Below are 13,362 nucleotides of genomic sequence, written 5' to 3'. Positions count from 1 at the left end.
TTTATAAAATAATATATAAATATACCTAATATAGAAGAAATATATGAATATTTTATTAATATCTCATTAATAGTATAATTATAAGTATATTAAAAAATAAAAATAAAAATGATTTTTTAATATATTTTTTATTAACTTAATAATAAACCTTACTTATGATATGAAATAAAAATTATAAAATATTTTATTAATATAATTTTATTAAAATGATTATAATATAATATTTTTTAAAACCCTACTATATTATTTAAAAGTATAAAAAGATTATATATAAAAATAAAAATTCATAAGATATAATTAAATAAAAAAGTAAAGAAAATCTAAGAATTAAATAATATTAAAAATAAATCTATGAATAAAATAATATACAGAATTATAAAATATATATACATAATAAATATAAATTTAATTACCTTAACTTAGTTGTATTATTAACGTATATGATAAGCATGCGACGCATCTAAGTATGCGACGCACCTATACTGTGCACTAAATCTTAAAATTCTTAAGCTTAATAAAAACCGCAATAAAATAGCTATAGGCTTAGAGAAAGTATTTTAATAAACTTAACTCTTAAATAAACTATAGATAATTTTTTAGAATTTCTAAAAAAGTCTCTTAATAGAAAAAAAGCTACTTATACAGTGCGAATAGTTCTTTTTCTAAACTACCTTATAAGGGATTTTTTTAAAAAGTTTTAAAAAATCATAATAGGTTTTTTATAGCTTAATTAGTCTAACTCTAAGTTATTAGCTAATTAAATCTTAAGCTAAATTTCTTAGAATTTTTAAGGTTATTTTAAAATTTAGTATAAATCCCACTATAGGGTAAAATGCGTCGCATACTTGGATGCGTCGCATACTTGGATGCGTCGCATACTTGGATGCGTCGCATGCTTATCATGTACGTTATAATATTAAAAAACTAAATAGTTTATTTAAGATAAAATAATAAATAAATAAATATAAAAAAATATTATTTTAACAAGCCTTTTATTTTATAAATGTAGCATATAAGTAATAATATTTGAAACTAAAAGTGTAAATTAAAGAATAATAATTAAGTACTCTAATAAATAACAAAACTAAGTAAAATTATTTTAATATAATACTAAAAAATAAGCTTAAAGTATTATAAAGGGATGAGTACCTTATTTAACTATTAATTTAAAAAAAAGAATTTTTAATTATAATAATAAAACTATTAATTATAAATTCAATTACCTTAAGGTTTTTGTTAAAAAAACAAACTAAGAGATTTAATTTAATATTATATTAAATAAATAATATAACCTTATCTTTAGCATTAGGTATTTATAATTATATTAATTTAATTTTTATTTTAGTTAAACATTAATTAAATACTTTCTTTTAATAAAATATAATTATTACCATTAAAGAAATATATTAAAAATATAATATAAAAAAGATATATTAAAGAAAATATATTATTTATTAAATGCCTTATTATATTTATTGTAAAAAAAAATAAAAAGCGTTAATTTTATATTAATTTTAACTTACGTAAGATTATATATATAAAAACTATATGTTAATACCTCTTATTAATAAATTATAAAACTAATTTTTTTAAAACAAAATATTTTGTAGTATTTAACCTTAAAAGAGCTAAATGTTATCATATTATTTACATTAAAGAAAAACATAAATACAAAATTATTTTTTATATTAAATATAAAGAATTTAAGTAGTTTATTATATCTCTTAAACGTATTAATATATTATTTATATTTTGATAAATAATTAATAATATATTAGAAGAATATCTAAATATATTTATTATACATTAGTTCAATAATAGCTTCATTTTCTGTAAAATAAAGGAAAAATATATAAAATATAACATATATGATAAGCAAGTGCAACAAACAAGCGAATGCAACAGCATACTGTGCACCTAAAAACAACTAACCTTAAATTTCTAAAAACTACTACAAAATAGCTATTAATTTAAAAAAAAAGGTAGTTTTATAAAACTAACTTAATATAAAATATGAAAATAATTTTTATTGATTTTTAAAAATTCCCTTTATAGAGAAATAGCTACTTATACAGTCCGAATATACTATTTTCTAAACTACCCTATAAGGAATCTTTTATAAAATTCTACAAAAATATATAGTCTTATATATTATAAGTAACTTATACTTAATTTTATAGCCTTATAAGATTTAAGCCTAATTTCTTAGAACTTTTTAAAGTAATTCTCTCTAAGGAGGGAATTGCACTATAGGGTAAATTGTGGCACTCGCTTGTTTGTTGCACTCGCTTATCATATACGTTATTTATAAAATATTATAAATATTATAACATACTAAATCACGACTAAAACCTAAGAAAAATACATTTTATACCTTAGGAGTCAAATTCTTTAGATATATTATCTCTTATAATAAGATATATATAAACCCCAAGAAAATCTTAGTAATTAAAGACTGAAAAGAACTAAATAATATTAAGGAAATATAAGCCATTCTTGTATTTGTTAATTATTACTATATGTTCCTTAAAGCTTTAAATTAAATAATAATTTTATTAATAAAACTTATAAAAGAAATACATTATTTCTATTTAAAAATAAGAAATAATAAGCCTTTAATAATATTAAAAGACTTATCTTAAATAAATTAATACTTAAGATATTTAACTTATTTTAATTAAATAAGTTTAAAGTAAATACCTTAGACTTTACCCTAGGCGCTTTAATTAAATAATAAAATAATAAAAGTCTCTTATACTTAAGTATACTTTATTCTTATAAATTATATAAAGTAAAATTTAATTATTTTAGTTTTATTAAAAAATTACTTATAATTATTAATACCTTTAAAGAATTCTAATACCACTTTTTTTAAAAATAAATATTAAATTAAGCTTTATATAGACGATAAAAATAGCTCTTATTATACTAAGATATAATAACATAATAAATAATAAATATAATATATAAAATATATCTTAAAATTTAATTATATTATTATTTATAGTAAAAAAAAATAAAAAACAGAGATTAATGTAATAAATTAATAACTTAACTTAAATATTAAAAAAGTTAAGCTATAAGAATAGCTCTTATAGTTTATAAAAGAAAGTTCCTTAAATAATAGATAATTATATATACATAGTAACTCATATTATTATATTACCTTATTAAAAAATAAAAAATTAAATTATTATATAATTTATTACGTAAAAATGTAAAAAACTTATTATTAAATAAGTCAAACTAAATATGTATAAAAGACTTTATTAAATACTATTGTTCAATTATAAGATATAATAAAAAACTAAATAATAAAAGTATTTAAGAAAAAATATATAAATACTTTTATTAAGAAAACTTTAGTATAAAACCTAAGAGCTATATAAATTATAAAATCTATTGCTATAAGTAATAGCTATAAGAAAAAGATTTATCTTAATACCATAAATATTACTTAATTATTAAGACATCTTACTTTATTATTAATATTACTTATACTATAAAATAAAATAAATTGCTTTTATAATAAATCTAAAAATATAATTACTAACTTTTAAATAATAACAAGTTTAATAAATAATAAGTCTTAAATAAGCTTTAATATAGTTTTATCTACAAAATATATAGCTATTAGCTATATAAATACTAAAAAACTTAAGGAAACATTGAAATAAGTTAAATAATATTTGTTTTCCTGAATATAAAAAAATATTTTTAATATTATTAATAAATAACGTATATGATAAGCGAGCGTCGCACTTTTCCCTCTTACACCTAACCTTTCATTTGATCAATTGATTCTCAACCAAAAATCATGTCAGACTCAAATACTGAGGCTAGGACCCTCCTTGCCCTTCAGGCCCTTCAAAATAACCCAAGACTTAGCATCCGACGCGTTGCAAAGACTTATAGGGTCTCTGATCATAGGCTTCGTCGCCGCCAGCAGGGCATTCAATCCCGACGCGATACTATCCCGAATTCACGCCGACTATCTGATCTAGAGGAAGAGATCATAGTTCAGTTTATTCTTGACCTAGATTCACGAGGATTTCCCCCGCGACTGCGTATTATTGAAGAAATGGCCAATCGATTACTCGCCGACCGCGACGCGTTACCCGTCGGCAAGCGCTGGGCTCATAACTTCGTCAGGCGACAGGAAAAGCTGAAGACGCGTTTTTTTCGTAAATACGACTACCAGAGGGCCAAGTGCGAAGATCCAACCGTTATTCGCGATTGGTTTCGGCTCGTGGCGAACGTGATCGCGAAATACGGCATCCGATCAGATGATATCTATAACTTTGACGAGACTGGCTTCCTTATGGGTATGATTGCAAGCGGAATGGTCGTCACAGGTTCAGAAAGACGTGGACGACCAAAATCAGTGCAGCCTGGAAACCGGGAATGGATTACGGTGATTCAGGCGATCAATGCGGAAGGCTGGGCGGTCCAGCCGTTCATCATAGGTGCGGGCCAATATCACCTCGCCAACTGGTACCGAGATAGTAACCTCCCGGGCGATTGGGTAATTGCAACCTCCCAAAATGGCTGGACCGATAACGAGATAGGCTTTGAGTGGCTAAAGCACTTTGATCGGTGTACAGCCAAGCGATCAGTTGGTCGCTATCGTCTCTTGATCCTCGATGGGCATGAAAGTCACCACTCCGTCGACTTTGAGAGATATTGCGAGGAGAACCAGATCATTACGCTTTGTATGCCGCCTCATTCGTCTCATTTACTTCAGCCTCTCGACGTCGGGTACTTTAGCCTGCTAAAGAAGGCTTATGGTCGAGAAATAGAGCATCTGATCAGATGCTCTATAACCCACGTTTCAAAGACCGAGTTCTTCCCGGCCTTTTATGCCGCTTACCAAGCTACCATGACAGAACAAAACATCAGGTCATCTTTCAGAGGGGCCGGGCTTGTCCCTCTTGACCCAGAAAGTGTGGTCTTAAAGCTTGATGTGCAGCTACGGACCCCAACACCGGTTGAGGAGGAGGCCGGGCCCTTGACCCCTTGGGCTTCAAAGACCCCAAAGACAGTGCTTGAGGCCGGGTCTCAGTCTGAATACCTTGAGAGACGAATCAGAAGGCATCAAAGTAGCTCCCCAGAGTCAATTTTAGGAGCTCTTAAGTCTCTAACTAAGGGAACATTGGGTATGTTGCATGAGAATGCCCTTTTGAAGGCTGAGGTGCAGGATCTTCGACAGGCGAATGAGATACTAAGCCGGCGCCGTAGAGCAAAAAGAACACGGCTACAGAAGAGAGGGGTACTAACAGTGGAGGAAGCACGGCAAGCAATTGATCAGATGGATGTGGATGCGCAGGTAGTTGCGGAATCGTCGAGAAGTGGTGGTCGAGGAAGGTCGGTCGGACCGGGCGTTCGGCGCTGTGGAATATGCAGTAAACCCGGGCATAATGCAAGAACGTGTCAGGTAGTGATTAAGACGTCTGGGGAGGAGTATAGCGAGTAGTTTCAATTGATCAATTGATTTGTTGCGTTTTTATAATGGCTTTTATTTTATAGGTGCTGAAAAGTGCGACGCTCGCTTGGATGCGACGCTCGCTTATCATATACGTTATAGCTTTTATATAAACATAAAGGTATAAGACTATAAACTTGATAATAAACTGTAATTATTACAGAATTAAACGGGTAGAGCGCAGAGATTGCGCGAGAGCGAACGTCTTGGTTGACTTTGAGGCCTGAGGGATGAGCCGTCCCATGGGTGAATGGTATTCGCTCGACAATCTGCACGTGACAGCGATTGGGCGCGGAGAAAGTCAGTGTCGCAAACAACAGCATTGAGTAATCAAGCCCTGCTGCTCTAGGTAAAATCTGTCGGCTGGGTACCCCGCACTTTAGATATCAATCAGCACGTCATTACTATTTACCCGACCTTTGATCCTTTTGGCACGCTCATTGCGACAGCTCAAACCACTACTTTGTATCATCTCAAGCCAACGCGTCAACAGCGACTTCATGCTCTTATTAGCACAATGCTTTGCCTTGACATACCCGTTCCCCGCTGCGTCCAGAATCTTGTGCTAGAGCCACCGGTTTGCTGGCCAAGAGAAGAGGACATCAGAGTTCTGAATCTCATCCAGGGGTTCGGCAAGGAATTTGCGCGACCGAAAAACGAAATTGAACAAACATGCAGCCTCGCTTCTGGCCCGTCGGACTTGGTCATCATTCTGGAGCGGCCGTACAAAGAGCAGACTTACGACGGGACCTTTGGCGAGTTTGTGAAGCGATGCGAGACGCTGAAGAGAGTTGATGAACTCATCAGTTTCAGCTCCAAGGGAGCTCGGAGCATTCATACTGTCACCGTCCTTGACGCATTCTCTTTCAAACCCCAGCAGGCGACACCTATTCCTTCGGAGCGATGCCATCAGCTGATTGAGGAAATCTTGAAGCTTAAAAAGCCCAAAGTTGTTCTATGTTGTTGGAACCAAGATTGCGAACAGCCATTCATCGCTCAATTCAAGTCGCACGGAGTCGGCACATGGCCATTTCGCGACCAAGTGGATATAGAAGGCAATTCTACAATCGCAATCCGGTCATTTCATCCAGCTGCGGCCGTATGCTACGATAAATCGCGAAAGGCCTGCTGTCGAATGCTCCTTCTATGTCATTTTGCCTTGGCATTTGGCGAATTGGCCGGTTCAACCATTGTCCCCGAGTGGATACACACAATCTGCGACGACAGCTCTATGGAGCATGAGTAAGTCCACAAATTTCCACCTATAAGAGTGCCGTCTAACTCTTCAGGATATCCAGAAAGAATGGATCTAGAGATCCTGGCAATTTGGAGAGCACGCTCATCATGTTAAGCATCCTGCGGCAGATAAGGCGAGGCAAGAGAGAGCCAATACAAGTCCAAAGCTTCGAGGGCGTCCCTGCTGAATATCAGCGCCAGCAGGTAAATGCGCTGTTGAGACAATTATTCGCCTCAGACTACAACAAAGGGGCCCGAGATATCGCAAAGCTCTGTCTTTTATGGAAGGATTACAACCATCCTGCACAACAAGGCATACTGGGCCGACTTATTGAGCTTGGAAGCCGGCAAGGCTCGTTCCAAGGCCAGGGGGCCGTCTCAGCGTTTTCGCCGGCTCGGAAAAGCTACTACGTTGGGTTTGCAGATGATGACGATGATGCCGACCTTGAGAAACAGCTTGGTTCTCTAAACATTCATGAAAACGCATCGTCAGTTGACGACGAACTTGTGACTCTCGCACGGCTGCAAACGCGACTTTCCAGTCAGAAAGCGCTCCTTGGAAGGCTCCAACACGTCGTAACTGAGGCGTTATCCCATGTTCAGCTGAGCGTCGAGCTTCAAATTACTGTTTTCAGCCCTGATAGAATCGATCTCTCGAAGGCCATTGCGGAATTAGCAAGAGACATGTATCGCCACGTGGGCGAGGTAACAGGACTAATCATGGCAACACCATCGATACTAGCGGGAGAAGAAGGCCTGGTTCACCACGAAGAACAGCCGAGGAGATCCTTGGCCCAGTATCCCAATGCTCGCAGTATCGTGGACTCTGTTATCCTGGAAGTTGAAACCTTAGCAAACCTGGCATTTCGCTGTCTCTTGCTTTTTTCAGGGCTACTGGCCCAGGGGAGGATCCTTTTTAGCCCATCACAGGATTCGAATGACGACGTGACGGAAGCACTTTTCGAACTACCGAACAATCTTGAAGACCAGTCCGCGGGTATCAAGTCAAGTCTCAACACTTTAGTGATCCTTCGGGAGCAACTGGACAATCCGAACCACCTATTCAAACGCGAAAGCCGCGCCAAGTTACCACACAAGGACGAAGGTCGTGGACTCTACGAGCAAGTTCGGAGACAGGCTTCATTGCGACACCCCCCATGCTGATATACGGTCGAGATCCTGACAGGGTAGGGGCGAGAGGTTTCCAAGGTTGGTTCTCGACGACCTTCCCGAGGATTGCAGCGCTCGCCAAGAAATCGGCTCCGTTATGAGCTACCGTAGTACTAGAAATGTGGGTTGAAGTAAAGAAACGAGAATCCGGGTGTGGAATTGACCGCTCGTTTGTTTTGACCACTCGTATCATGTACGTTAGTAGATCGCGATACTTGGGTTTTTTTCATGGGCTCTACCCACAGCTGTGATGATGATATTATCACAATGTGGTGGTGAAGGTAGGAGAGATTGCGAGCGGGGCGGCCGTGTTAGTCCCTCATCAATTACTCCGTACGCAGCGCAGCTTCTCTCCTGAATTCTCGTCTGACATGGGCAGGGGCTGAATACAAGGGGCACGGATATAAGGGTATACCGAGTATTACAGTATTGCATGTATGATGGCTGGCATTACCCCCTTGTTTCTCGTGCCGCCCTTGCCCCGCTTTCTGAGCAGTTTTCTAGTTTCCGAACTACTTCTCTTCTGCTCGTGCTTTTCCAAAATATCGACCTGGGGTGTGTCGTTGTCTCGCAGGAGAAGCTGTAATCCTGCCATCATCTACGGTGATGAGCCCTCAACCACAGTCTTACCGCCAGCGCTTGAAGGAACTCCGAATTGCCGAGGAGCAACGGTCGGACTTGATTGAGGTACGGATTCATACCCGCTGTTTACAGACTGACTATTCTGTGGCCAGCGCTGACTCGATATCCGCAGGAGCTCATCACTAAGCTGGAAGACACCGATGCAAAACTAGAGCAAGCGGAGCTAGATCTCCAAGCTGAGCAAGATGCTCGGAGACGACTGCAGCAGGATATGCTTGCCCTCCGAAATAGAGGCAGAATCGTGGTGAGAGAAAGATCGAATTCACATGGAATCGTATGCTGTAGTAACTGACACCCTCTACAAGGAACGACGACCGTTTGCGGTCGTGTTGATCGATGCTGACGCGGACGGCTATGCTGTAGGCATTAGTCTAAGCATGCACGAGGCTTATGTGGTGCTAACTCTGACATGGATTAGTTTCAAGACAGATTTATCAAGGCGGCATCTACAGGAGGCGAAGAAGCGGCTGATGAGCTGCTTACAGCTACACAAGAGTATTTACGGACCATCGTGGATGATTCTGATAGACTAGATGTGGTCGTCAAAGCCTTCGCTCACTTGGACGGTTTAGGGTCGAGACTCGTCCGGGAGGCGCGAGTAAAAGACACGGCCCAGGTAAGGGCTTTTTGCGCAGGCTTTAGTAGCCGTTTGCCTATGTTCGATTTCGTTGATGTGGGATTTGGTAAGGAAAGGGCAGACAACAAAATTCGAGGTACGATGCATACTGACCCGTGATGCTCATAAGATCACTAAGAAGTCTGCAGAATATCTAAAGTTCTTCGCGGAAAGTCCTCAATGCAAGCATATCATGCTTGCTTGTTGTCATGACTCGGGTTATGCTCCATTCCTTGGTCAATTTGTTGCGGATAAATCGGCCCTGGAACGCATAACGCTGCTCGTCGGGAGCCCTGCTGCGCCATCTATTAGGAAACTTGGGTTCAAGCATGTCACTCAGTTTCGCAGCGTGTTTACATTTACTGGTTCTCAGGAGGGAACGTATAGTTCTGTACAAGGTGGTCAGGTATTTTCCTATGCGGTTCCTCCGCGTCAGTTCGCGAGATTAGGGCCGATATTAGTAAACAATGGGAGGCGTGCGGATCCGCCTCTAAGTGTTGAACAACAGCTGGTTGAAAGGATGAAACGACTCAACCTTTGCAGCTGGCTTTTTCTGCGGGGAGAATGTAGGGGCTGCCCGAGAAATCACCGTCACCCACCATTGAGCGACGTTGAGTTTGATGCTCTGTGGTATATCGCCCGCCAGGGCCGTTGTTTCAAGGATCGACGTGATGGCTGTTCTGATGCGAAGTGTATATACGGTCACGGTTCTACTAGAAACGATTAGCAAGATAGCTTGATGAAGAGAAGCCCTACTCTTCTATCATTATCAATGTTGGTTGCAGGGCGAGGGCTGAGGGCGTCGTGAAAGTCTGTGATCAATGTTGCTTGTAGATCAATGATGAGTTTAGGGTGTCGGATTTCACTTGTGTTCGGGAGGAATCAACCACTAAGATCGCGTCTTGGGCGAACAGCACCCTTGTAAATTTCCAGGAGCTAGTACGCATCGGTGTTAAATGGAATGTTATCCCTGTTAAACGGCACGGTACCCCTGTTTGTTTGATAAGATAGGATGATAGATAAACCGCAATAAGTATTCATCCGGACATATCTAACCCCAGCCTCGGAAAATTGTCTCCTCTTTCTTTTAACTCGAGAAAGCATCTGAATACCTATTTATGACAGCCCCTCTCTCACCTGGGATCCTTTGAATCCCAAGCTTTGGTTGTAAGCCGCCTCATCTCTTTTGTTATTAGCTATGATTCACTGACCAATCAATTACTTCAGGCATTAGCTGGCCCCTTCCGAGTGCAGGAGTTAACGGGCCGTGTTCTTTGTTTTTTTCCCTTCCCCGTCCAGGCCTCGGCGCGGAAAAAGTTAGGCCGAAAGTCTGTCTGGTGGAGGCGACTAGCCGTAACCCCTCGCAACAAAACTTCTTATCCAGTACCCACATCGGCCGTCAACATGTTTTCTAAAACACCAAGGCACACACGACTGGCCAACAGCTCACTCCGAACGCGGGTTTCATCGGTGTTCTCTGGTTTTATCCATTGAATATGGGTGATCCAAATAGCATGGAAGAGCTTCGAAGGCGCCTTCTAGAAGCACAACAACGCGCCGAGAAGGAACAACGACGCGCCGAGGAAGCCGAGAGAGGGCGTCGGCAAGAACGGCAGCGCGCCGAAGAAGCTGAACGAGAACGTCAAGAAGAACGAGATCGAGCCGAGAAGGAACAGCAACGCGCCGAGAAGGAACAGCAGCGCGCCGAGAAGGAACAGCAGCGCGCTGAAGAAGCGGAGAAGCAGACACGACCGACAACCTTGGACGAGTATATCGCTGCCTGCCATAGCCTCGTCTTCTTCCAGTTCAAGGTAGAAAGAGACAGACGGCTAACATCAAGGGGCTCCATCACCAACCCTCGCAATAAGCTGTGCCCAACTAGTCTTGAGCCCTGGCCACACTTTTTGGACCAACAGAGAAGCGTCTTTGATACGATATACGAATGCTTTCCAACCGAGACCCGGGCTTTCGAGAGCCAAAACTTCCTGGCCGGTCTGGGAAAGAGGGTTTCGCAGCGATCGATCGCCGACGAGAAGACGCTCGAGTACTTTATGCACACCGGCGTGGAAGATCCCGTCCGAGTCATTATGGAACAACTCAGGCAAGTGGAGGAGGTCAGCAACGCGTTTGATATGGGAAGTGGGATCGTGTTTGAGAATCATCCTCATGCCATCAGCGATGTCGCGGAAGAAGTTGCTGCTCGAGAGAGCACACCGACACCACCGCAAACGCCGCTGCAGACATCGCTGCAAACACCAAACCACAAACGAGATGTCAACCAACTTCGACCTGACCAAATCTGCGTGTACCGATCAGACGACGACACGGTGTCTGAGAAACGGACGATGATCTACGTATCTGAGTACAAGGCACCCCATAAGCTGACGGCTCCGCACCTCCGTGCCGGTCTACGGCGAATGAACATTTATAAGGAGGTTGTCAATCGAAAGACTATCCCGACGTCTGTGGACCCGGAGGGGCGTTTTCAGTATCACGCTGAGAGGCTGACGGCGTCTGCGCTGACGCAGACGTACCACTACATGATCGAGGGGGGTCTCGAGTATGGGCTGATGACGACGGGCGAGGCGACTGTTTTCCTCAAGATCGACTGGGCCAGGCCTGAAACGCTGTATTACCACCTGGCAGAGCCCGGGCCGGAGGTGTCGGCGCATGCCGAACATGTGCAGTCGAGCTCGGCGGTGGGACAGCATCTCGCCTTCAGCCTGATGGCGCTGGGCAGTCCAGGAGAGCGAGGCGAGCACGGGCAGGATGAGCGTGATCGAGCGACGGCAAGCCTCAAGAGATGGGCGGAAGATTTCGAGACGACATTACGGTCGATTCCCGAGGGGGAGCGAAGAGCGCCGGAGAGCTCATCGAGCTGGGTGCCTACGACATACGAGGACTTTGACCGGTCACCATGCGTGCTCCGGGGGGGAAGGCAACGACCACGGCGACGGCCACGGCGGCGGCAGGGTGAGGGGGATGATGAGCACGACAAATTTGCGATTAGAAGAAACCGGGCAGAGTCATCGTCGGATGAGTCGGGGACGCAGCCTCCAGACACGCCAAGCCCTGCTGAACGGCGCGGAAGGCGTAGACAGCGAGGACACGAAAAGGAGCCCCGAAGAAGTCAACGAATCCTGGCACGCCGACCACGCGAAGGAGCTGCCCGAGACCGACAGTACTGTACTCAAGCATGCCTGCTCGGGCTGGTCAGAGGAAGCCCACTCGATCCGAGATGCCCCAATGTAGAATCTCACAGAGGCCCCGACAATGGATGTCACAGCAGATCTCGTGGCAGAACCCGAGGGTGCACTCACACGCGCCATCCAGTCAGCCATTCCACATGGCTGCAACTCCTACGTGAGCAGCTGCGGCAGTCGTTAGATGCTGGAATCACGAAGCTGGGAAAGCACGGGGCACGAGGGGTCCTGTTCAAGGTGACGCTTCTTGCGTACGGTTACACATTTGTATGCAAGGGGACAGTGCAGGCCTTTATCAAGGACCTCGGACATGAGGCGGCGGTGTATAAGCGTCTCGAGCGGATCCAGGGCGTCAGCGTGCCCGTCTTCCTAGGGGCCATCGATCTTCGGCCGCTCAAGAAGGTCTACTACTACGACCATCGGGTGTACATTGTGCACATGACATTCTTATCGTGGGGAGGAGACGGCATCGACGAGATTGAGGTTACAGCCGACATGGGAAGAACACTCAAGGACAAGTTGCTTAAGTCTCTACGGGCGATTCACGAGGAAGACGTGGTTCACAAGGACGTGCGGAGTGCAAACATGCTGGTCAACAGGGAGACGGACAGTGTGATGCTGATTGACTTTGAGCGTGCCGTGCTGCTTGAAGCAGCGCGGCGACCGCTAGCACAGGTGGTGCCTAACAAACGAGGGTGGGATTCGGGTCGGGTGGCGGACGGAGAGAAAAGTGCTCAGCCTGGCAAGCGAGTTTCACGAGGTTGTGAGTTTGCGGAGGACGATCTGATGGCGAGAACAACGCTCTTGAACCTGCACAGCAGTGCAAGGCCTTGAGGTACGAGTATAATGGTGAATGAATAGCGGATGTGATTGCAACGGGTTAGAAATCTATTTCCTTATCCTGCTTCGCCTTGTCTTGTTTTGTCTCGGGCATGATCCCCCTACAGTAATCCATTTATTCAACAGTATGCACGCTTAGGACAATTCTACATGCCTCGTGTTGTCTTGCTGGA

General features: G+C 41.7%; 3 protein-coding genes across 3 annotated transcripts; all 3 read left to right on the top strand.

The window, feature by feature from the left end:
- Nucleotides 1–5,999: 5,999 nt before the first annotated feature.
- Nucleotides 6,000–8,223, top strand: NECHADRAFT_102256 (uncharacterized protein; the record flags this gene model as incomplete). The annotated part of the gene is made up of 2 exons (XM_003044292.1): nucleotides 6,000–6,724; nucleotides 6,781–8,223. 2 exons carry the CDS (start codon nucleotides 6,000–6,002, stop codon nucleotides 7,880–7,882), a joined length of 1,827 nt encoding a protein of 608 aa, XP_003044338.1. The 3' UTR covers nucleotides 7,883–8,223.
- A 211-nt stretch (nucleotides 8,224–8,434) lies between these two features.
- NECHADRAFT_73211 (uncharacterized protein) lies at nucleotides 8,435–9,358 on the top strand (the record flags this gene model as incomplete). The annotated part of the gene is made up of 5 exons (XM_003044291.1): nucleotides 8,435–8,575; nucleotides 8,643–8,774; nucleotides 8,836–8,889; nucleotides 8,949–9,243; nucleotides 9,296–9,358. Coding segments are annotated over exons 1-5 (624 nt in total), but the record flags the coding sequence as incomplete, so codon positions are not given.
- Nucleotides 9,359–10,834: 1,476 nt separating this feature from the next.
- NECHADRAFT_12141 (uncharacterized protein) lies at nucleotides 10,835–12,994 on the top strand (the record flags this gene model as incomplete). The annotated part of the gene is made up of 2 exons (XM_003044290.1): nucleotides 10,835–11,326; nucleotides 11,387–12,994. Coding segments are annotated over 2 exons (2,100 nt in total), but the record flags the coding sequence as incomplete, so codon positions are not given.
- Nucleotides 12,995–13,362: the final 368 nt, after the last annotated feature.

The sequence above is a fragment of the Fusarium vanettenii genome (assembly GCF_000151355.1).
Source record: "Fusarium vanettenii 77-13-4 chromosome 14 genomic scaffold NECHAsca_23_chr14_3_0, whole genome shotgun sequence".
Lineage (NCBI taxonomy): Eukaryota > Fungi > Ascomycota > Sordariomycetes > Hypocreales > Nectriaceae > Fusarium > Fusarium vanettenii.
The sequence above is the reverse complement of the archived record's forward strand: the minus strand, read 5'-3'. Positions and strand labels throughout refer to the sequence as shown.